At 41.3% G+C, this 25,011-nt stretch overlaps 1 protein-coding gene across 2 annotated transcripts in view; it reads right to left on the bottom strand.

Annotated features, from left to right (window-relative positions):
- The window catches only part of HMG20A (high mobility group 20A), a 40,077-nt gene extending 15,068 nt beyond the window's left edge, over nucleotides 1-25,009 (bottom strand). The window contains exons 1-4 of one of the 2 annotated variants that reach the window (XM_063412501.1): nucleotides 24,795-25,009; nucleotides 3,946-4,038; nucleotides 1,734-1,881; nucleotides 182-394 (exon numbers count right to left, since the gene is read on the bottom strand). In XM_063412501.1, coding sequence (XP_063268571.1) covers nucleotides 182-394; nucleotides 1,734-1,881; nucleotides 3,946-4,034 — 450 coding nt within the window. In that variant the 5' untranslated portion in view covers nucleotides 4,035-4,038; nucleotides 24,795-25,009. Of the gene's footprint in view, nucleotides 1-181; nucleotides 398-1,733; nucleotides 1,882-3,945; nucleotides 4,039-24,794 lie in introns of both variants that reach the window. The other variant, XM_063412503.1, reaches the window with a different exon arrangement.
- Between the last annotated feature and the right edge of the window lie 2 nt (nucleotides 25,010-25,011).

The raw sequence follows: 25,011 nt of genomic DNA, 5'->3' as shown, positions 1-25,011 counted from the left end.
TGGCATTCCCTGGGGGATACAGGTCTCCTGGAGGAGATGCCATTGCCCTGCCAGGGCTCATCATGTGAACCTGTGCCCCTCATTTTGAAATACCCTCCTAGACACGATTTCAACTGAAAGCCTGTGTCCCCCTCCTCACTAGACAGCAATCACGCAGCAAGGACAAGGAGTGCAGGGGTACCCGTTTCTCCTCGGGGGGCAGCTTGCTCCACTCGTTGCCCAGCATCCTGGTGATCTCTGGGAAAGGCACCTCCGGCCTCTTGGCCCGCAGCTGCTCCCTGCGCTCGTTCATGAAGCGCACGTACCCGGTGAGGGGGGACTTGGGGGCATTGCTGTCCCTCAGGGGCTTCTTCCTCTTTCTCCCTTTGGCCCAGCCTCCTCGCTTGGTTCTTTGCTGCTGCAGAATGAAAACAGAAGGCAATTCAGACCGAAAATAACCACCTCTGCAAGGAACAAACAGCTTCATCAGGAGTACAGGGCTGCAATCCCCTCCACGGATGCAGGTTTCAAACCCTACTTACAGCCCTCCTGACTTCTGTCCAAACAAAGCCAAACAAGTCTCTTTGGGAAAAGTAGCTTACAGTTTCTCCTAGTCCACAGGGACAACAAAATAACATTGGCATCAACTTCTGCTTGTAAAATCACAGGGACTGATGATCCACAACATGATCATCTCAACTAACACAACTGCAAGTATTCTTTCATTACTTGTTTGCTTGCTTTTAGTTATTCTCACCCTCACAAACCCTCCCCGTAAGTCATTTATTCAAGAGGTTTTTTGGAGAGATCTTTTGAATTTGTTAATAATTGATAACTAGTTATTTTGCACCTTCCAGAGCTTTGTCCTTCATGCACAATGTGCCCAAAATGTGAGTGTAAAGGCAGTATGCAGGCTTTTCTACTCTCATTGGTTCAGTAGATTGTCTTTCCCACTTATCACCTCCAATGGAGCAACAAACTCCAAAGCAGGGAATATTGTAAGATGTGTCTGGGGCACACTGAGTTCACATTATCACTCATCCTTTTGGCTTCAAACTATTTCTACAACAATCTCTGGACAACACTGTTTTCTAATGCTATGAACATACAACTATTTTCAGTACTTCTAATCTTTCCCCAGATCAACATGTTCCTGCCATCGTGTTACTTTTTGTTTCCCTCCTGGAATTCTACTACTTAATGAAAAAGGACCTCATAGCTGAAAAAAAAAAAAAACTACAAGGAGGAATATCAAATACATCTATCAAAAAAAACAAAAAAACACCAACCAAGCCCAGAAAACCCCAAAACCACTTCCTAGTCCAACTTCAGGTCTTCATGACTTAATCACCAAAAATCACTGTTGGATGGTACACAAGGCATAGTCTGAAGTAGTAAAAACAATGGTTTTAAAGACATCAGTTACTAGCAGAACAGTACAATGGTCTCACTTTGCTGGCTCACAAGAGACAAAATAAGTTGCGGCAGTTGAAGGTTTGGTCCTGAATGCAGCACCAGCTCATGGCCCCTCTGGCTAAGTGAGACCCATGTGCTGCTCTGCACACATTCCAACTGCCAGCTATCTGTGCAGCTGTGCAGCACAGGAGGAAATTGGGGAATCAGAAGATGAAAATGGCAAATGGATAAAAATTTGTGATCCTATTAAAAAAAAAAAAATCTGAGCAGGTAAGACAATATAATGACAAAATTCCATGCCTCTGCTTCATTGAAAAGTTACTATTATTTCATCTCACCTCCTCCTCAGGCTTCTGCTCAGTGGTCTCAGCAGCATTAGAAGACTCATTTTGCTGCTGCTGAGCCTGTGACAAGTCCTCCACCAAATCTGGGTTATTCACAGGCTGTGAAGTTCCACCACTGAATGAAGTCTCTGAATTAGCTAATCTGAAAAAGCACAGAAGCGGAGAACAAAAAATTTAATCATCATTCCCAAATCACTTCCCCTCTAATCTTCTAAAACATGTAAAAATATTGCAAATATATTCATTCTCACACTAGCAAGAAAAAAAGGTATTTAAAAGTGATTTTTGAAGAATTGGTTTTCCATTCAAGCAACCACTATAACTACCACAGTTCCTATGGACTTTCAGACCCAGTTTGATTTTTGAAGTGGTATTTTGTTTCATTTTTAGTGAAGCATTTGATTATACAAACGACTTGCAGGCAAGTGTACATTTGGATCAGAAACCAGACAGCGTGAATCCACCCTTCTTCAAAAGTACCATAAGGAATTTGAAATTAAAAGTTTCATCAGCAACCAAGATACACCTTTCTGGATGTGTTTGATACATTTCTCCACAAATACATTCAGAGGTCTGTGGTTGGGTATGATCTTTGACTGAACTTCATCCCACACAATCTCCTGCTCATATACTTGACAAACATGATCAGCTCCCAACAGGCTCCATTCTTTAATTTTACTGCAAGAGTTGTATCAATCTACCTTCCTCCAAACAAGGGCAAGATGTCTGCAGGCAAAAAAGAAGAGCAAGCGTGCAGAAATAGTTCTGAAGGTAGGCTGACAGTGATGAACACACATTTTGGGGCAACAACCCCCTGGACAGCACCACTGTGCTCAGTAGGCAAAGTAATACAAGATTTTTGGACTCATCTCAGATTCTAAACACTTCTTGAGGCTAAAGAATACTTGGCCTTACCCAGTTACATTCATGAAAATTCCTTCAACAGCAGGGTATGCTTCAAGTCTCCTTTGCTCATTCATTGCAGTCTAAAGCTACTCATGTCTATGGCAAATTTTAAATATTTGAAATAACTTCCTATTGATGTAGAATAGAGCTATAAAAATTTGATATATTTTAACAGAATTGTTATTTGAATGCCCATGGGAATATCTGTGTTCAGAGAGAACAGCATATTTTCATTACTCACTACAATCAGCAATTGTGAGACAATTACTGGTAAAGACACAAGGGCTGGAGAGATCCATGGCTGACTTGAGACACCAGACTGAGCTCATTTTACTGATAATTAGAGAGGGAGCAAGGGAACAAAGCAGACACCATCTCATAATTTAATTATATTTGGTATGTGTCAAAAAAAATAGCAACAACACAGCTCTGGATTCACTGTTAGGGTTTGAAGAGTAATTTCAGTTTTCCTCTCCATTCCCCCTTAGCAGAGAAGGTAAAATACACCTACAGGACAAACTTCATGTGATGCAGCCATTTGCAGCAAACACTGATGAAAGCTCACCAAAACATTAATACCTCTTAAACACAAGGCTAATTTGAACATGAACCTAATCTGGCACCAACAAGTTTGAAGTCCCAGATAGGTAAATCCAAATTCAGACCCATCTGAAACGAAAAGTGTTCACATTCATTTTTACAGGGCTTTACCTGACTGCAAAGTCTGAATTTTACTGTTTGGTGCTTTGCAAAACAGAAAAAAAGCTTCAATTATCAAAACACAGCAAAATTCCATGTATTCTTAAAAGAAAACTTCTGTTGGCATTGTGATTTTAAGAGGCCATTGTTGCAGTTTGTAAAAGCAGAGTCAGAGTGACAAAAATGAGATATCAGTCTCAGTGATCAGTCTCAGACATCAGAGATCACTAATAAGCAGTATATCTTTAATTGAAATCACTGATTAGCAGGGACCACTGTGGCCAACAGATACTTCCTCCCCCTCTGTCCCCATAATGTCACTTGTCTTAAGACTGAAATCCTAGGGATTTACCTTTTAAAGCTAAGAGATACTAAAGAAGAGTTTGTGACCACTTCCATCAGTTCAGAAGAGTTCTGGTTTCTCCTAAACAGCGTCCTGTGATCTTCTATCAAGGCCAAGGGAATGTTGCAAGATTGAATCCTGTCAGGTTTATTTCTCTTTTTAAAAATTACTTAGAACACCCTCCTCCCACTGAAACAATTTCCCTGACAAGTGCAGAGATAATATCTACCAGCTGAAGGTGAAAAAGGAGTTGCTTACCCAGTGACATTAATTTCACCACCTTCCTTAGATCCATCCTCCTCTGTAAAAAGTGGAGGAAGATTGGAGCCAGCTACCAAGTTCTCCATAACTCTGGGGAAAAAAAATAAAGGTAAAAAAGGTTACGTTAACTATGTCATTGTTTCCCTTCAGCAATTCAATACAAACACCATAACACACCAGGAATTTTTTACCCCATGAACCAACTGGCCAGTCACAGCTGATTGGCTTCAGGACAGATGTGGGCAGATGTGCTTAGGGACTGAGAACAAAGACCATAAACGACACTTCAATTCTGAATTTCCATTTTACTGAGCCCTGTGCCAGTGCCACCATGCTGTTGGAGATCTCTGCAGTTCTATTTTATCCCACCAGACAAGCCTTCATTCACCATACTCTGCACACAGGTAGGTAGATCCTGCTCTTCCAGTCCACCTGCCTGATTATTCTTCACAGTGCATCCTTCACCAGAGGTTTGTGCTGACCCCAGAAGAAAACTGAAACCAAGTTCCCCCTGAAGTTTCAAATTAAGACTGCACTAATGATTCCTTGTCCAGATTTTCATAATTAATCTATGTGTGTAGTTGAGCACTAAGTAAGAGAACACAGCTATTCAAAGTATTTTACCTTCAATCCCATAGAACAGTTGCTGAAGCAAGTGGTTTAGGGACTGTATATCTCATTGAATACAAACTGCTGTATTTTAGTGAAAAAAAAACCCAAACAAAACCAAAAAGCCTTAAACTCACTCTGTGATTATGAGTTGCCAGTTCAGGGCATTTGAAGGGCCATACTACTTAAATTCCCATTCCTTCCATTTCAGAGTCACCTTTCATAAGCAGCAGATACTCAACTACTGCTGTCCCTTTCATCCCTTTGGGCTTTGGGCCTCGAGGGACTGAGGAGAGCTCACACCTTGTACTGCTTTCTCCTGGGTTGGTGTGCTTTCCACTCACCACTGAAATCCAAATGAACTGGGAATAAAATCTTGCTCCACGTTTTGAATATTAGATGTGTTTTCCCACATCCCACCCCAGCTCCAAAGGTAGATATGTTCTACCAACAAAGGTCACTGCTTCTTGCATCTTATGGATTTTGCAGATCTCTATCACAAGTACAACATGGATGACATTCACCCTTTTCTCTTCTGCAGCTGCTGAGATCCTTAGACCACCTTTAAGGATCCCATCATCCCAGCTCCTTATCTAGCAAATAATTAAAGCTAAGCAGACACTCCTAGGTAGTACAGACACTGATCTCTAGCAGAGGAACACCTTTACTTGTGTATAGGAAAGGTTCATCCAGGAGCAAAGAAAGTGAATTCCTGCTCTGCCATTACAAATCAGGGGCTGAGCATGTTTTGGGGGCTCAGCCTTGGAGCTGTGGCACAGCTGGAGACTGAGCAGCAAAGGGCTGCCACGATGCTCAGGGATCCAAAGCACCTGGTCTGACACGGGATGGGGAGGGCAATGGGCTTGCTCGGTCTGGCAGAGGGGCCAAGGGCCAACCTCAGGGAGCCTAAAGCTACTGGATGGAAGGGGCAGAGCTGACAGAACCAAATTCTCCCCAGTTACATTGGCTCTGTAAATTCAGGCTGGACACCAGGAAGTGTTCCCAGAGAGGTGGAGTCTATCCTGGCAGATTTGAAATGCTAAAAGCTGTAACTGACCCAAACTAGTGCTGGCAATAGTCCTGCTCTGAGTGGGAGGCTGGACTAAGATGACCTCCCTCCTGATGTCTCCTCCAAGCAACATCTGCAGTTCTGTGAATCACAACTGCACATCGTGGGTTTTTTCATGTACCAGCATCTCTGACAGGAAAAGAAACACAACTCAAATAATATAATGCTGTTAGGAAAAGTAGTGAGACTCTGGTGAAACAAACAGGATTGCAATCCTTAAAGAAGGCAGCACAAACAATATGTCCTCACACGGTTAAGAACCCACACACACAGATAAGAAACTAGGCTGGGACTTTAGGTATCATGAGAAATCTGAAAATTCAACTGATTTGAGAATTGCACTCTTCGCTGCCCTGTACATTTAAGCACAGCTTCTAAACACACAACATAAATCCCTTCATGCAGTCATTATCTAAGAGGGAAATTAAGTTCTGATACATATTACACAATATTCATCAGTCAAAAATCCTAAATTATGATTTTCACAAAAGGAAGCCTAAGCAATTATGCCCATTGTGATGTTCTCATGAGGTCCTGATCTGTCTGCTCACATCTGGCCCAAGCTCACTTTCAAACTGCAGGGAGGCAGCTGGACACCAACCTTAACAACATATAAACAGAACACAAACACAGGAAGCCAGGAGAACATACACTTTTTTTATTTAACCCGTATGTTTTAGATAGTAACTCTTTCAGATGATGCTGACCCACATCCTAAGGAAAAAGTAACATCAGTGAATTTCCAATGGCTTCTAATCAGTTCCAGGGAGCAAGAAAACGAAACAATTCCCCAAAAATTCACTGAGAGCAGATGGGAACCTACACAAGTCTTTCAGTCCCATTTCTCAGGGATAATCCTCCCATACCCCTGTTCCAAAATCACTATCCAGTTTCAACCCCACTGCAGAGCTCCATGTTTATTAAAACACATCTAACTAAATTCAGGCAACAGAAACAACGTACACTTAGTTTTCTAATGGGTTGCACACACCCCTATTTTCATTTTTTAACTATGTCTACCCAAATTCAAAAACAAAACTGCAACTGCTGTTAAACTTTAAACCCTACCAGCCCTACAGCTCAAGGCAGGGAAGCATCTCCTCCAAATCAAACTAATTCAAACTGGAGTAGCTCTAGTTCACTGTACTGCTACACTACTGGCTGTGTTGGCTCAGGAAAGCATCCAGCTAAGCAGGAATAGAGAGACTGATTTATTCATTAACAGCAGTATTTGACAAGATTTCAAAGGTTCAACTACCACATACACTAGCATCAGTTAAACCTCTATATGAGCCCAGAAAAAATCCTACATTATCAAAAATGTGGCTAAATTTATCTTTTCCTTTCCCTCTCTTCTTCCCTGATCAATCACGACTTCATGACACAGAAAGTGGACAAGAGTATTTTGTAACTTTGAGTTTAAATTTTTCAGCTGGACACTTTGGTTGCATGCCACAGAGATCACACTTGAAAGAAATCGTACAGAGTGTACCAACATGGTCTGACAGAATTACTCAGGAAATGAAAGCAAAACATTTACAGCATAATGATCTAAGTGCTACTACACACATCAAGGATCAAACAGTAAATAATTAAACACCATTCAAAACCAGAATATGGTTTAAATAAACTTTCTTAATTTCTTCTCCCATTACCTTTTGTAGGCCATGGTACATAATTATTATTCTAGTAGTAAAGATAAAGTAGATGAGTTACATTTTGCATAGACTGAAAGCTACCATATGATCAAATTTCTAATCACATTTGTACAGCAGAGAGGAAAACTCCAAAGCAGGGTGAGAACAAATCCATGGCTGGAGCTAGACAGAAAGATTCACTTTTCCACACCATCACTGGCTGCACTGTTCACAGCACTACTACAGGGCAGCACACGTAAGGACATGACAAAGCTCATGGGCCTTTTATACATGCAATAAATGAAGGGTAAAATTTGACACATCCAACATTTTCGTCAAAGCATCAGAAACGGCAGAGATGCCATTTAAAACGTGCAAACAATTTTATCTAGCAAACCACCTCAGCACAGCAGGCCCACACTCTTATTTGTGAGGAGCCAGCTGGAGGCAGAGCAGCAGGGCCACTGTCCCCACAGGAGCCACGGGCAGCCCTGCTGCCCCCCTGCCTCAGCCCTGCCGGAGGTGAAGCCTCCTCCAGAGCCCGAGCACAGCAACCACTGCACATCCAAAATGTTCAGGGCTTCCCAAAACCTCACCTGCTGTGCCTGCTGTGAGGCCGGCTCTGCGGGGTCTGCACAGCTCTGCTCACTCAGAAGTTACTCACACATGCAGACTGACTTCCTCCTCAGCCCAAGGCCAGGCCCACTCTTAGGATACCCCTGAACACCGGGTTTTCCTAGAAAATAGCCCTTAATGTTGCCTTTTCAATGGCTACATTACAATAGACAATCTTATGAATAATAATAAAAAAATTTATTAAACTCTTTAGCCATCCAATTACAAGGTAAGATTATAAATACATATTCTTTATTACCGTTAAGCATATTTAAATATGAAGTCAGCATCAGAAATCCAACTTACAGGCTGATTATAAAACACTGCAGGAGTTCCAATTACCTCATCACCAGATCTAGTTTTAGAAACGTTACTGCTGAGTGGAGAATTTTTCTCCTCAAGTCTCTCATCCCCCTTTGCCAGAGTAAATAAGTCCAAATTTTACCATTCAGAGGCTAACAGTTTACAAAAAAAAATCATCTGCTACATCATAGAAGAGTCACAGTATTCCTTATTTCAGCATCAGATATTATAATATCACAATATTCCTCATCTCATCATGCAAGCACTTCAGAATGCAATCTAAATTGAGATGATTTACTGAGAGAAAAAAAATCACAGGACCATCACTTCCTCTGCCTTTCCCACATGCAGCCAGAACATCAGAAACAAAACTGAAGTAAGTCCATCTTCTATTAAAACCACAATGCTTTTGGAGCTGTCAGAGGAAATTCAGATTCCCTCTGACAGAGCCTTTTCTTCCATCAAGCTGGAGCAGAAACATGTTATCCAACATTCATCAAAAAATCAGATTTGACTTTTTCCCAACAGGCAACTCATTAGACAAAGGTTTTTGTGACTAGGAAAATTGCAAATTCAACCTAATGGAACAAAGGTTTTTCTGTCAAACCAGAAAAAATATACCAGAGAATAGCCAACTGCTTTTATTTTTACTTCTTGCCAGTAAAAACAAAGAAACACTACAGACCAAAATAGAGACTTAGGAAAAAATAGGAAAAAAAATTCCAGAGTTCCACTGCATTTCCAAGCAGCTTAAGGAAAGAAGGGAAAGATGTAAAGCTTAGGTTTATGCTTAGTTTAATTGGGTCTTTGCAGCAAACACTAACAAAGCTATTCATTACTCTGCCTTAGAAACAGCTGTCAAACATCTGCAAACTTGTATTTTAAAAACACAAGTGTTCAAATCTGCATTCTACTCTTGTTCAGATAATAGTTTCAGGCTGAGGCACATACAACATATCTCATATATATATATATGTCAAACCTTGCTGTTCTTTGGAATGAAAGCCACAGGAAAGGTATATACTCAACTCTCTAGATAAAGGCAAGAACAGCCCCACACTGATTCCCTCCCTTCAAATACATGAGTGAAATTTTGCATTACCAATAAACCAGCTTTTTAGATCACTTCAGGGAAAACAAAAGCCCACAATGAGATGAAAAATAATTGTGCTATAGATCCCTGGATAGCTAAAACCAGTAACTGTGGTTATCTTTGGTATCCAGAGGGAAGGCTTTGCTATCTAGCCTATCACTGCAGCTATGGATTAGGATAGTTCATTTTATTCTGAATTAACTTTGTTCATGATAGCATCAATTGCCATTTAAAGTAATACCATTAATAAATACAATTCTGCAAAATTTATTTAATTCTTGTGTTACAGATCTCACATGAAAAAAGAAATAATCATTCAGATCACAAAAAATAAGTCTCAAAATAAATCTTGAGAATTTTTTATTTTTCATTAATCACTCTGCCTCATGTAAGTCCAATAGATGACTACCAGAGATGGGAGTGGATTTTGTAATCTGCCCATAAAAATATCTTCTGAATTTCTAGTTACTGTGGGCAATTTAGTCTACTTCTTCACCTGCTGTGCCATTTGAACCTTTCTCTGGGATTTGAGGGCCTTGTATTTCATAAAGTTTTCCAACAGCTCCTCTCCCATCAATGAGGTAAAAGGGGTGGGTACCCCACAATGCCCCCCAAGCAGCAGCTCCAGAGCGTCACAAACGGCGCCTGGAGCACAGACACTTCTTAAACCACAGCACCCATAAATCACCAGCAACTTCCCCAGCAGGGAGCAGATGGTCACTCCCTTCCACACTGAAGTTCCATTCCTCTGATCATTTATGTCTGGAAGACTCAATCACTCACTGTTTGTGCAACGCAAACATAAAGTGCCATGAGCAAAGCAGTTTATTAAAAAATGTAAATGAACAGACTGGAGTTTTTCATGCTGTTTACCCAGTTCAAACATTTACCAGCATCACACAAGTGAAACAAGAAACAGTATTAATTAATGCTCGAGGAGTACTTTGATTTAAAATGCCAAACAAGTATTCTGAACTAAAGATAACTGAATGCCAAGGAATCCTGATTGTGACTGGCCAGTGAAATGTAAAGTCACATATTTGAAAATAATTGAAGACTGCATAGACCTGATGAGATTGGAAAGATGTTTTAAAGCTATTTTAGCACTTTTGCTCTTCCTCAAAGCTTTATTCATCACAGAAGTTGTAAAGGAGTAGAGCACATACCCCAAGATCACTTATATTCTGCAAGAGGAAGCTCTGGCTGCAGCCACAGAGGAATACAGACTGGAATTTTTCATGCACATACCCACCAAAACAAGTCATTACGGCCATTTTACAGAATATGGGGTCAAATGCTTTGGATGTGAGAATATACTGAGAAAGAGATTGAGTATATACTTGAAAGAATGACTCACCACAGGCATCATGACCCAACACAAAAGCATCTACTCTGACCTCAAAAGCCACAAAGACAGCATGGAACTGGATATTTTAAATGCACTGATATGGGCATAGGGACAAAGGTTAGAGGAAATGAAGTGTGGGAAGAGTCAGTGATTCTCACACAAAACAAGCAGCTCATTCTGCCTGTTTGCAGAGAAGATCCATCTTAGGAAAACAAGACATGTCAGCTTCCATACATTTTTATTCTTATTTTTGTGCTGTTGCCATGTATTATTCCAACATAAAACAAGTGAGTTTGAACACTCAAACCCATCATGTAGAAGAAATCACAATTTTTAGACAGTCTCAGTTGTGCAAAATAACAGGCATATAAACCTGAACAACAGAACTGCTATTAGCAAATCCTTTCTAATAGCAAGAATAGTAAAGGACTGGGTTGGGCTGTTTGTTTCTAATCTGGCCTTGAAACTCTCTGGTAATAGTTTTCTATTTATCAGAAATTAAAGTTTGGAGGTACACTGCAAGATTTGTAACAAAATCCCTTTTCAGCCAAGGTTCTTCTTGCAGTGCCACATTGTACCATTGGCATCACAGGACAAAAATTGTAAAGGCCTTGGAAAACACTGATGGAAAAACTAATAAGGAAAGTCAGCACAAAAGGACAGACAAGAGTTTCATGTAAGTATCAATGCATCCGTGGACACTGCTTACAAAACCTTGTCTGGATTCCCGAAAAGAAAAGAAACAGAAAAGACAGCCCAGTCCTGCCAAAGCACGCTCTCCAGAACAGCAGACAGCTCCTTTGACCACTGTTAACAAGATTTGAAAGCTGTCTGAGTTCACAGACAAAATGTGTTAAAATGGATATGAGAGAAAAAGACTACACCAATTAAAAAAAAAAATCAGGAAAATGAAAAAAGATGAATTTCATGCTCTAAACTAGGCACACACCATCCCTCTCAGAACCAAAGGGAAAGCTGACAAATTTTAAAATCATACAAAACCCAGGTACTTCCATGGCTCCATAACAGAATTCACTTAAATCAACAGCACAACATAGACAAGTAAGAATAAAACTTTCCCTATATTCACCTTAATCCAAAAGCAAGAGAAAATTACAATATTTAGCACCATGAACAGAAAACAAGGGAAAAAAACAACAAAAGCACAAACCCACAGGAGTGGCCTGAGTGCTCTCCAGTGTTGAGCAGAACATAAGAGATCCAGCAATGCATGTGAGGGATGAGAATATGCAGGCACAGGGCATGTTTTAGAACACCCGTAGCACATGTAATGAAAATAGCTCATTTTGGAGCTGAAGTAGGGTTGAGAAAGAAGCATCCATGCCAGCAGTGTGCCTAAATATCCCAGGCTGAGTGTCTGAACACCAGCTGCACATTTGCAATATTGCATCTGATCCTGAAGCCATTTCCAGCAGCCCAAGGAAACTGTCCCGAGGGCAGTGGTGAACGTCCTGCTTTGTGCACTCCTGTCCTATCACAGGAGCCGTATCCTTGCAAGGCCATTTGCAAGAAGGCAAAAGGGGTGAGGGAAAAACCCTAAGAGCAGTCTCACTGCCTGGGGCCTGGGGCCAAAGAGCAAAGAAGAACCTGGGAAAAGCACATCCAAGACTGAATCTGCTCTTCCAACTTCCCTCTTCCACAGCTGCCCCTCATGTGCTGGAAACAACAAACTGCAGGTGGAAAACATGCACAAGCTTTGAAAAATAGAGTTGATCTATGCACTCAATTAAATTAGCCCTAAAAGAGAATTAAATCCTTTCAAACAGGTTGATGATTGAAAAGACATGAGGATGGAGGTCTCACACAACACAATGTCCTCAAGCACTTGCACTTGGAAAGATTCCTAATTTATGTTTAGTTACAAGTGTTCTGAAAGATATCTGGCATTCAGGTTTGAGTATTTACCATATTTAGCAAACAGCAGATTTATACTGCTCTTACATTTCTTTTGCATGACTTCATTTCTATATATATTTTAAGTAAATATGGTTCTCTGACCTAAAACAGAAATATTATCCCAATACCCCTATACATGGGTAGAGATGCACAGCTGGTTTAAAGGTCATAAAGGAAATATCTTAAAGCTAAGAATACAACCAAACTTCAGAAACAAACTTTGAAACACTACCAATCTTAACCTTTACTCTGGACATCTCAACTAATTGTTAGTCTTTGCTTGGCTTCTGAGATCTCAAGTCACTCTGAGACCCTGACCTGAATACACATCATGCAATTCTTACTGGAAAGAGAAATAAGAACTAAAGTCTTTGTGATCCCTGCAAAAGGTCAGCAACATTGTGGTTTACACAGCATTAAACACTGGGAAAGTGGGAAAACATTTCTATTTTCAAAAGGGCTACAACACAGATTTCACCTCAGTATAATATCATAACCTGAAGTTCATTGCCTTGAGCAGAAACAGACAAAGCAAACTGGTGGAAAAAAAAGAGTTCAGGCATCTCTGTCTTTTTTTGATTTGTGGAGCCTAAACATTTTACCACAGAAGTGCACACACAGAAAAGTTACTTTCTTTGATTACCTTTTGTAGTCTGTTAGAAGTAAGCACACAGATTAGCTGAGGAGCAAATACCACATTTAATCCCCAAAGTTAACTCAAGAGCTTTATGAGTTAGGCAACTGCCTTCTCAGTCACCAGCACTCATCCATTTACAAGACTCCTCTAAAAAAGCACTAATTTATATTTTGCTCCTCCCTACATCTCCCCAAACAAAGGCAAAAAAGCATGATACTGCTTTTTAAGCATTGTATTTTTAAAAGTGAAAAGTCTTCAGATTTTTCGTAAACTTCAGTCATAGTTGAGCTTATAGATGTCCCAAGATAGAACATTCATTACAATAATGGAAGCTTGTTTTTACCTGGTCTTTAACAGTCTCCCAAAACAGTTAATTCCCACCCTGGAACTGTTTCCTGACCTCTAGAAAGGGTCATCTATGTATAACTCCAGACAAAATATGGCCATAGCATTCCAAAGCTCCGTGGTAACATCACCAAAAAGAATTCAGCAGGTTCAGTTCACATCTCAGCTGAGCTTTGTTCTTCACGATAGAACAGACACTCAGAAGAGAGCATTAAGTGTTGAGTAAAGCCTTACCTGGCTGCTGTAAGCAGCACACACTGATCCTTCAGCACTGAGGATGTCCCCAAAATCAAGTCCCAACGCTGTCTGATCAGGAAGGGCAATAAGCAAACCTCAGAGCAGGTTGCACTGTGTAAATAAGGAATCCTGGGAGAAGATACTGCACCAGTCCCTACTTAACACCTCCCATCCATGGCACAGCAAGCCCAGGTCTTGGAGTTCAGCATGTAAGAAACAAGCAGCTTATTATTTGAAACTGTGCCAAGCAACCAAGCTGTTTGAAATTTCAGTTGGTAAAAATTGTGGCTTTTGACAATTGAAGTGTATTTCATTTACAGCTAAGAGTTCAATTAACAAGAAGCAAAAACATTCATTCACTTCACAATGAAATTTTCTTCTACTCAAGTATCCATGTCTTAATCAGCACGAACTCATTTGTATTTCTATTTAAAACGCCTTTCTCAATAACACTTGCTGACATCACCCAATAGTTACACATTTTATACATAAACATCTCCTAAGCATACAAAAAAAAAAAAAATCAGAAGATTCCAACTAGTTTTGCTGATTAAGGTCCACCCAGTCAAGCACATGTCTAGTCACCAGTTTCTTTGTTGGCTGCTCCTGCCCAGCTGTAGGAGGAAAAAGGGAAACAGTGTGAGAAAGGTCCACATTTTCTGCTTCACTGAATTAAACCTGCTCCCAGAAATCAAGAAATACATTGCTTGCATCATTCACATTTAACAATTCCAGGTTTAGCCTAGAAGTGGCTTCTAGAGGTCATTTGATCCCAACACCTACTCAAAACCAAGGTGAAGGTCATCTTTAGGGCAGACACCACGTTACACTGCTTGGCTCAAATCCTGATCAACGCTGATTTAAACCATCAAATGCCCTCAACAGCTTTGGTTGTTTGCTAGGAAGGTTACCAAGAGCTGAAGAAATAAGCACTGCTTATTCTCAGGACACAGACAGGGATGGATGCAAGACAGGACAAAAGCAGTTGGAAAAGCCCTTGCAGTGGCCACAGGCAGAGGTGTCCCAGACAACACCTCCCTCAGTCCTGACAAAGCTGGAGGGACAGGAGAATAAAGGACAACGGAACAGAGAGAAAAATCTTCACTTTATTCATCTATTAACCAGAAAATCCATCAGGAACAACCTTAGCAAGGAATCCAGGATCTTCTCTCCTATTAGTGAAGCCAGAGCTGGAGTTCCAATACTGCCCCTAATCAAAGACTCCCTCGCCCTTTGATTAAGCTCAGATTTACTCTCAACTCTGAGTACAATAACCAGTACTGACTCCAACCATTCCAACAAACTGCAAAAAACAATGATGAGCTGCCATATCCAAGGAGTCCTGTATTAGGCTCACTCCAAAGAACCCAACTTCCACAATTTCAAGTAGGTTTAATTCAGTAGCAGCTTTAGGCAGATTCTTTTTCTTGTCTTCAAATGCTGTGTTTGCCCCTCCACTACCTAGTCCACGTGCTCAGTCTGTCCTTCAAGTGGAGGGCACAGCAAAATGAACTGCACACACTTTCACAAGATTATGGGGACAGATGACTGAGGGACCAAGAAGATACTGTAACATCAAGCCCTTCATCGCATATGAGCAAAGGAAATTCTCATTTCTAGCCTGACAGAGGATATATTGTTATCTGCATGACAAAAGGGCTTTAAATCTTAAAAGAAATAGCCAGCACTATATGAAAAATTGAAGAGACATTCTGTGCCAAAGCTGGATTATGAATCACCAACTAACACTCCTGCCACCAGCAGCATGAAACCATCTTTGCAGTGAGACTCAAGCCCTTCCTCAATAACCACTGCAGCAGTTAACACACTTGCAATCCCCCTCTATTCAACACCCAAAAAGCAACTGATTTGTCAACTGCTTCACTAATTTGACACTTCTCTATTCTTTCAATAAATGGCCATTCTAATTCTTGTCTGGTTTTGTCGATGCTGTCGTGGTTCTTTGCATTTCATTTACCTTTTAAATGCTAAATTATTTAGCAGTCACAAGTCACAGCAAATGCCAGGAAAAATCTGATCTGCAAAACCTCCAATTGCTCAAATTTCTGTATTTTTAATTACAGTGGTATACAAACACATCCACAGAACTGAGATACTGGCAAGCAGTTCAGAAGCTGTTGCAGCCGGGAAGCCTGGTAGGCTCCCGTGGCGGTCAGTTGCTTAAGGGCAGAAATGCCTAGTCATGGTGACTAGGCCAAAATAACCCTTCTCCCGCGCTTGGACCCTCGCTTATCTCCCTGTAAGACAATAGGTCACTTTGTACCCCGAACCATACCATTGGACACCTTTTCAAAACCTCTGTACCCTATAAAAACCCCACTTTTCCCCCAGCTCAGTAGAAGCCGCTGTCCCTGGAACCCTTCACCGAAGAAGCTAATAAAGATTCATCTGTGGAACTCCATACGGCGCTTCTCCTCTCTCTCCCTGCGTCTGCCAAGGCACCTTAGCAAGCTTATGAGCTGAGAATCACTGCTAAAGAGCTGATCACTGCTAAGAGCTGAATATCACTATAACTAAGCTTGCTAAGTGTTGCCTGGGCCCGGGAGCTTTGCCGGAGTTGCTTGGACAGGGGGGTACGTAAGTGCACCCCTAACCAGGACCAACAAAGGCAGCCGAGACACCGACTGAAGCTACCGGGGAAAAACAAAAAGAAGCAGAGACATTCAAGTCTCAAAACTACAAATATGACAGATACACGTCCTATTAGACACTGACAACTGATTTGAGTAAAATTTATCTACAGGACAGACCTTTTCTAGGTCGACTTTCAGGGAATATATTGCTGCATTACCACAATCCTGACTCATCACTTGCCCAGAGTCTTCTGCTGATCTGTCCCTGATCCACATTTGCACATGCTGGAAGGAAAACACCCATGCATCAGGGTCAGAGACCAGCAGGTCCCTACATTTATATAGCAATATACAAATGCCTCCATAAAAAGTCAATTATAGACACTGAGCTGACAAACATTACTGATCTCAGACTTGAGAATAAGGAATTGTGTATCAATAAAGAAAAAACACTTTTCTAACATAATTCCCAGGAATCTATCATATGAAGACACTAAGAGAAAAGCTGAAGATTATATTTTTTAAAAGTATCCAGCCTTTAGTATGCATTTGAAATCTGTCTTCCCACTCTTCCTCACTATAAAAATGGAAACCCTTTGTATGTGGTTATTTGAATATCAGTACTTTTCCATGCAGCAACAATGTGAGAACAAAAACTCAAGGAACGTGCTGAGAAGTTCCTTGTGATCAGTTATTTTCTGCATGCCTTGCAAACCCCTCCTGATAAATGTCTGTTCTGTGATTCCCTTGAGAAATACTCTGTTGAAATGACTTTGGGACAGATGTGTGTTTTTACAAGTGGCAATAAAATTATATAAATAACTTGCCTAAAAAATCCAAACATGTAAAGTGTATTTCTATAGAGAAAATGCAAGTAAGCCATCTGTAACAGAGTTCACAGTTTTTCATACTTGCAATGAACTTTAAGTTTTTTAAGGTTAAAATAATATTAACAGAAAAGATTTCTCAAGTAAGAAAAGCATCTTTGATATTTGGAAAATTTTCACATCACTACACATTCAAAACAATTCACATAAAGTCTCACAGTCTAAATTTAATATGCAGTTAATAATTCTATAGCTTTTTATATCCAAATGTAAACAGAAGAGCAATCAGCTCTTATGTCAAGACAAAGACAACTTTAGTTAGTTTAATAGAAACACCTGCAAAGGTTTTGTATTTTCCAAAAATTTCCTGGGCTAGAACTAAAAAAGCTGCAGCACAGGCACAGGCCAGAGGGGATGACTGTGATCACCCATTTTACACCAGGCACTGCCCTCTGCTAAAAAACAGAAGCACGGAGGAATTCGTACCTTCATCATGGTTACCCAGTCTTGTTTTAAAGTAAGAAGCATCACCACAGCAGCTGTCCCATGTGACACTTACACACACAGTAAATTTGTACAACTTCTTACTGCAGCAGTCACGTAGATTTTGTTATGATTTCACAGGTTAGACCCTATAAGCTAAGAGCCTGTATCAATAAACTCTGATTATGCTGTTATTTGATAAATGTATCATTTTAAGCAGTTAAACAAAGCTGCACCTGCATATATTTTTAGGAGTTAAAATATGCCTTAAACTCATGTTCAAGCTGATCTTTGTCGAGTGTGCTAGCAACCCTTTCTAAATTCCAAAGCAGCTGCAGCAGTGGCAGTGCCAGCTGCAGGAGACATGTGCTATACCTTGCCTGTTAAGGCTCTTCTGTACTTTATTTACACCTAAGGCTTAGCTGCTCAAGCTTCACTAAATGCTAATGTTCCCAAGCTGGATTATCCAGTCACCTCCAACACCTCATGTCAATGCTTCCACGGAGGCTTTCCCAGCCTACTCCCATCCGGAGCTATACTCGTTTTAATGTGACCAAATATCAAGTCTGGTTTGCTTGAGTACATTCTTTAAAAACAGAAAGCTGAACCAGGTTAGTCAACCACAACTACTGAAAAAGCACTTGTCACATTACCTCTCCACAAATAACCAAGAAGTTTGAAGTTGATGGCATTTTGTTCAAAACCATCAAATTTCAGCAAGCAGTATGAATCACGCACTATTTGTTACTTGAAAATGACATTTAAAAAGCTGGGATCAAACTAATATGATTCAGAAGCTTTTCTCTCACTTTCTTTCTCCTATATTCGGAGCTTAAAGAAAAAAATACTGGTGCTTCGACATTTCAAGTAAATGTTTGGTGTCAGTGAACAATTTACAGAATCCTGTTGATGTCACACGATTTATACACTGCTATCAACCGACACAGAATGGGAAACTGGCAAAATACTGGTGGCATAAATTGGAAGAGGCCTGAAAATTGTATTTCTCTAATGCTCAAGCTTTGCATATTTTGATACAACCTAGATTTAAGGCTAGCTTTCAAAGCAGTAACTTGCTGCTGCAAAGAGAGGAAGGTCTTGCCCTGTCCCCCTTTCTCAGCTGGTTACAGCAATCTCCACAGTTTATTGGACATTTCATAGAGCTACTGAACCCTCCAACTTTTCCCTTTGGGAGACTCCCAGGGAAGTGAGGAGGCTCAGGATCTTCAACTAGACACAGCTGAAAGGAAGGGCTCAAAGAAATAGCAAAGTTTATTAAAAGAGAATGTGCATGGGAACTCCCACTGCCATGTGTGGTAAAGTCGTATGAAGCTTTAAGAGCCACCTCCAGTCACCCAAGATAACTTTTTGGATTCATTCTGCCAGCAGTGGGATGTAGTTTTCACAAGATATCAAGAGAAGCATCCAGAAAGGTCCTCTGCCTGCATGAGGACAAGCCAGGTGCTGGAAGGTGCAGACACCAGCTGCCCACTGCCTAAGGCTACAGCTTCACTGCAGCCCAAGCCTGCTGAGCTACCAACTACTCCTAGAGCATCTTCTTTCAGCCTGGCACCTGCTCCCTGGACAAATCACATGGTGGTTCAGCATGCTGAAGAAACAGAAAACCATTCAGTTCATTTACTAAATTAGTTTATGCCAAATGAAAGGGTGAAATGGCTCAGCAAAGGATCCAACAAGCAGCTGGCAGAAGAAAAAGGGATGTGCGTAACACAGCCAGGAGTTAGTGATGTACATTGCTGTAACTCCACAGGCCGCGATTCAACTCTGCCTAAAATTCTCCTGCTGCCAGAAACGAAGAACATCTGAAGCTATTCCAGTAACAGAAATAGTCTTAAGTGGCCCCAAAATAGTCTTAAGTGGGACAAAATATGATTACCAGAAAAAACTAGGATTATATCATAAATAGACGTGACTTTTTTTCCCCTTTTCCAATCTAAAGCAAAACATTTGTTCTCCTGATGAAAGATTAGATTCTTCCCCATAAGTCTGGAAAAAGAACTTCAATTCTACAATTCTGATTCATTTCTTCTCATTATTTATTATACTAGCTTGTCATATCTTACACAAATTGCAGCAATTTCTTATCTTAAGCTCAGCAAAGAGTAGCTGGAGTCCATTCTGTCATGTTTCCCACATATTGAAACAGTGAGGATTTAGTTAAATATTGGTTATCTCAATTTCATTTCAGCACCATGACTCATGTGCAACAGCAGCTAAAACATACTGCAGTAAATGCACCCCAAGCCAGCACTCTGCTCCAAAGGATTTTAGTAGGTTACCTATGATACTTACTGACCAGATGTCAGGGCTGGAAAAAAAATGTATTCCAATAAGCCTGTATTTCAGGATGCTTGGAGATTCACTCTTCTGCTCTAGAAATTCCACAGATTTTCTGATTATTGAGCTATTCTAACAAGATGCTTGTATATTTGAAGAGATGGTAGCTTTAAATGGAATACCCTACTTCAGTAAGCCTTACTTTTTCATCCTTTAGGTATCAGAAGCTGTCTTTGTCAATGTCCTGCATAAGTGAAAATCCAAACAAGGCAGACTATTCTTAAAGTAAGACAGGGAAAACTGGGGCATAAGAGCAGCACCATACCCAGGGAAAATGTTTAGAATAAAAGCAGGGAACCAACAGCTCTAAAACTGCACTGTACTCCAAACTTCCTTCTCTTACCTCTGTGTGCCACTATCCTGCACTGGGAACACCCTCCTCGCCCCCCAGATTTCCTGTCAGAAATGCAATGTTAGCAAACTCCAGATTTCCAAGTGTGAGAGCAGATTCACAGTTTACTGTTCCCAGTACTTCGCTCGCTGTTGATCTGTTTTCTCTCCTGTGTAGTCTCCCATTATTACAGAACTTGTTTTGCCACAGCTCTCTCCACTGCTTTTCCAACACGGAGAGGACACTTTCCATATCTTGTTAGGCACAGCACATCCTCAATACAGGTATGGGACACTAATTCTGTTACATCACAAATTAGCCTTTGATGAATATGTAATTATGGCCTAAACATCAGCCTGAGATTGCTCAGCCTATTCTTACACAAAGCCCATTCTCCCAAAATCTCTCTCATTTCCATTACTAAATGTTTTGTCAATTACTGGATTTCAGCAAACAATACTCCAAAGTTAAGAAGAAACACACCACCTTATGTCCAAGGCTGCAAAACAGGGAATTCCAAGAGGAACAAATAGTTTCCTTCTTAAGTAACAAACACAAAAATTCACAACCCCCCACTAATTCAGGCCATACCACTTACCTGAAATAAAAGGAACCCCAGAACAGACACAGCTAAGTCAGACCTGCTTTAACCACCATCTGGTTAAGACTGTCTGAGAACCCCCCAAACAAAACCTGGCAGGTTCTACAAATGACATTTTGAAGGGCAGTTGAAAACTGTTGAATTTCTTTTGGTTGTAAACAATCCCTCAGACACCACCGTATAATTAAAGCCATGAATTTATCATCTTTTTGTATTTGAACACAATAATGAAACAGAAGTAACTTTTCCCTTGTTAATTCACTAAATTGCTCAGAAATCCTCTGTGTTTTGCACTTAGAGGAAGAAAAAAAATGGGAAAAAGGATCCAGAAATAAATCCTGTCAGTTTTAAGCCTCTTGAAGTCAACTAATAACCAACACTTTGACTACTCTCATTCTGTTATGCACTTCACACGTTTCTATTGTCAGCAGCAAAGCCTTCTGCCACTCAATCTTGTGACTAAACCTCCCTTTGCCATTTTCATGCTATCACCTACCCTGAACTGCAGGCTAAGGTTGTCCACTGCTCACCTCATTACTTATCCCAGCCATGATGCACAAAAGCATTTCTAGGATAAAAATCGTTAATAAGCCTTCTTGGAAAACAACACAGCACAGCCTCTTTTTAACACAGTTACTCGTAAAACATTCTAGCCAGGAATGTTCCTAATGTTTCTGAAAGACGGGGTTTTTTCCAAGTACATCAGAACTTGCAAAAGTAAGGTCAAGGAACAAGGAAGATTTCCTAATAAATTTAGAACTTGGAAGAAATTCAGGTATTCCACAGTTAAGTGGTTTTGTCTCCCTGTAAGACAGAATGAAGACTTCTCCCAAATAGACACAATCAAAGTAGCTGTAGCTGCAATTCATCACAAGCTGTCCTTGTCAAACTGGTATCAGGCAGACCTTCAGAAATCCAATGTCAGTCTCAGCTTTGCCCCTAACAGCTATGAACAATGCAAGTTATTCCTCTAATAAGAATTAATCCTCTGTGGGATTAACGTGCATGCAAATAGCATTATCATACACATCCCAACAACCCTATTATGCAAGAGATTAAAACAGACTAGTCTGGTAATAAAATGCTTATCACCAGACCTGTCCCACTGGCAGTGACCCTGGCAGTGCATGCACAAACTCAGATCTGGCTCTTTTGCCCTCAGAATTCAAGGTTCAGTACCAGACTATACAGATTTGCACCATGGAATCACAGAATATGCTGATTTGGAAGGGACCCACAAGGACCACTGAGCCCAACTCCCAGCTGCCGTCAGAGCCAAAGCTGTGCTTCTGAAGCCCCTGGACAGGGAGAAGCCTCTCCTGGAGTCAGACAACACCACAATATGGCCAACATTGCAGACCCTGCCAATGGAGCCTGACCTACACCATAAAGCTGTAACCATCACTTGACTGTGTATTTCAAATATATGTTACTAATAAAAGCTTTAGCTACCTCTTGGCTGTGTATTTCAAATAGCCATCAACTAGCCTTACCTGCTTTCATAAACTAATCCCCTGAAAAAACCAGTGGTTTCTGAAAACAAGCTACACTTAGTAATTCATACCTTGTGAACACTTTGTGTTGAAGTGTTTTTATTGATCACTCTTCTTGTCTTAAAAATAGCAGAAGTTTAACAGCTCCCATGAACAAAAGAAACATTCCTCCTCTCTTTCTAAGGGAAATCATGGAAGCAAAAAACCCAAAAAGCTAGAAGGAACACAGAAAGCAACTTCATTTTGGGACTCCCAAGCCAAACGCATATAGAAACAGCATTTTATTAAAGGTCCATGAACAACTGGGAAAAAAAAAGACAACCTTTCTTTATTCACCTACTGTCCTCAAAATTGTCAAAGCATGTTCCCTTGAGTCACCCATCTCTGCCATAGATGATTATCAAGAGTGTCTCCATTATTTTAAGTGCAGCCTCTTCATCTGTGCTCTAACAATTCCTCACAGCACATGCCACAACACTAAAAAAAATCCAAGCACAACTCTCTATGCACTGCAGCAACCGTGAGCAGGAACACTTAAATTTTTCACCATAGCCTGGAGAGAGCAGGAACTACAGCAAGAATTCAGAAACTTGTACGAGCCTGTAAGCTTGAGAAAAGTCTGATGGAGGAATTGGTCCAAAACACTTCCTATTTAGCCAAGGAGAAGCATTAGCAGGGAAGGCTGAGCTGCAGCAGGTGAGGAGACACACCGGGATACTGAGTGACCCTTCATTTAACTAGCTGGGAACAGACACTAACAAAGGTTACAGAGTTAATCCCAACACACTGGTGCAGTTTTCTCCATTCCTGAGCTCTGACACTTAGAGTAACATCAGATACAAGCAAAACCACAGCTCACAGTGGGTGCTGGCACGCAGCAGCACAGGGAAACCAGAAATAGTTACAGTCACCTCCTAACAGTCAGGTACACACAGGTACTGAAGGAACGTCCCTAAGGAACACCATTCCCTGCTCCCTTTTCTGAGCCATGACAGGTTATCACCACGTACCCTCTGTGTGCCCCACCATGGGCAGCCAAGGAAACAAAAATTCCATGTATAACCAAGACAGTGTGGTCAGATCACACAACCTCTCATTTTTCTGCTTTGAAAACTGCTAGAATCCTATATAAAAGCTAACTTAGGATTTTAAAGACTAACCCAAACACTCTGTTTTAGACACCATTTCTAAGCCAAACATCTCAACTTCTATTTGAAGACATGTCAGATTTCTAAGGACAGGAAAAAAAATCACTTTCCCTCAATTTCCTGAACTCTGAAGTTACAGTGTTTGCCACCAAGTGATATAGTTCTAGAAATACTGAATATCTCATCCCTTCTAATAAGCATGTGTTACAGGTGTCAGAAAAGCCAAGAGAAGGTAAAACAGCATTTCACTATCATTTCACCATCTTCAAACAGGTTGTGCCCCTACATGTGGCCAGGATCAAAAAAGAAAATCCAGGAAAAATAAATTCTTTGTTTTCATCAGTAGTTTATGTTTGCATTCTTAAGAAGTTAAGAATGATCACTTCAGAATAATATACATGTGCTACAAAAGTGGTCAAGGGGGTCTCACACAAGGCAAATAAGCTACATTTTTTGCAGCTTTCAGAAATAATGTTTTAAACTACTGTCTATTTCATTTTTGTCTTATCCTTTCTCAATTTCTATGTCTGAGTATGTTTTATAAGGTATATATCAGTACAGTACTACCTGTATATAACTGATAAACCAACACATTTACATACATGAGAGATGCATGATAAAAAGTGTTCTTTATTGACAGGAACGGGCAGCCAAAGAAGTTGGAGGCCACCACTCCAGAGAGCAGGAGCTCTTTTATTTATCTTTGCGCTGCCCTTGCTCCTTCCCAGTCTGGCGCTGGTTTTCCAGAGGATTGGAATGAATGGCGCCTCGCAGCGCACGTGGCCCTGGGGGCTTCAACCCCGGCCTCGGGGCTTCTCTTTGGCACCACGAAATAAGAGATTTATCTCCCCAGGAACGGGGAACTGAGCGTGGAAACCTGGACAGAGGTACCAGAAAACCACACCATGATAAATCACCTGCTTGACAAGGGAACATTAAGTGGACCTACAGAAAGGACAAATAATTAGAACTAAGGAGCCATGAAATATAGCTTTGGGGGAATCGTGGTAAGATATATAATGGAGAACACCGAAAGCCAAGCACTTAGACCCTCATCCGGTTCTTCCCCCTCACCCCCCATTGGCTCCGGCGGCTCCCCCAGCCCCGCTCACGGGCGGGCCACAGCACCCACAGCCGCCCGCCGACTCCTTGCCCGCCGCGGCCGAGGAGGGGCGGAGGGCCCGCGGCCGTCCCTACTGACCTGCCGGCGGCGGCTCCCGCGCAGGGCCGGGGTCGCCGGGGGTGGCCGCGTCCCCTCAGCCGGGTCCCCTCAGCCCGCGCAGCCGCCGCGCCTCCCGCACGCGCAGTGCACGCTACAGCCCCGCCTGCTCGGATCTCTCCGCTCCCGCCTCAGCGCGGCCCTCTCGCCTCCCCTAGAGCAGCCCCTCGGGAGACGGCCCAGCCGAACCGGGAACACT

Source organism: Prinia subflava, chromosome 15 (genome assembly GCF_021018805.1).
Source record: "Prinia subflava isolate CZ2003 ecotype Zambia chromosome 15, Cam_Psub_1.2, whole genome shotgun sequence".
In the NCBI taxonomy this organism is placed as follows: domain Eukaryota; kingdom Metazoa; phylum Chordata; class Aves; order Passeriformes; family Cisticolidae; genus Prinia; species Prinia subflava.
Note: the sequence above shows the minus strand (reverse complement) of the source record. Positions and strands in the feature narration are given on the sequence as shown.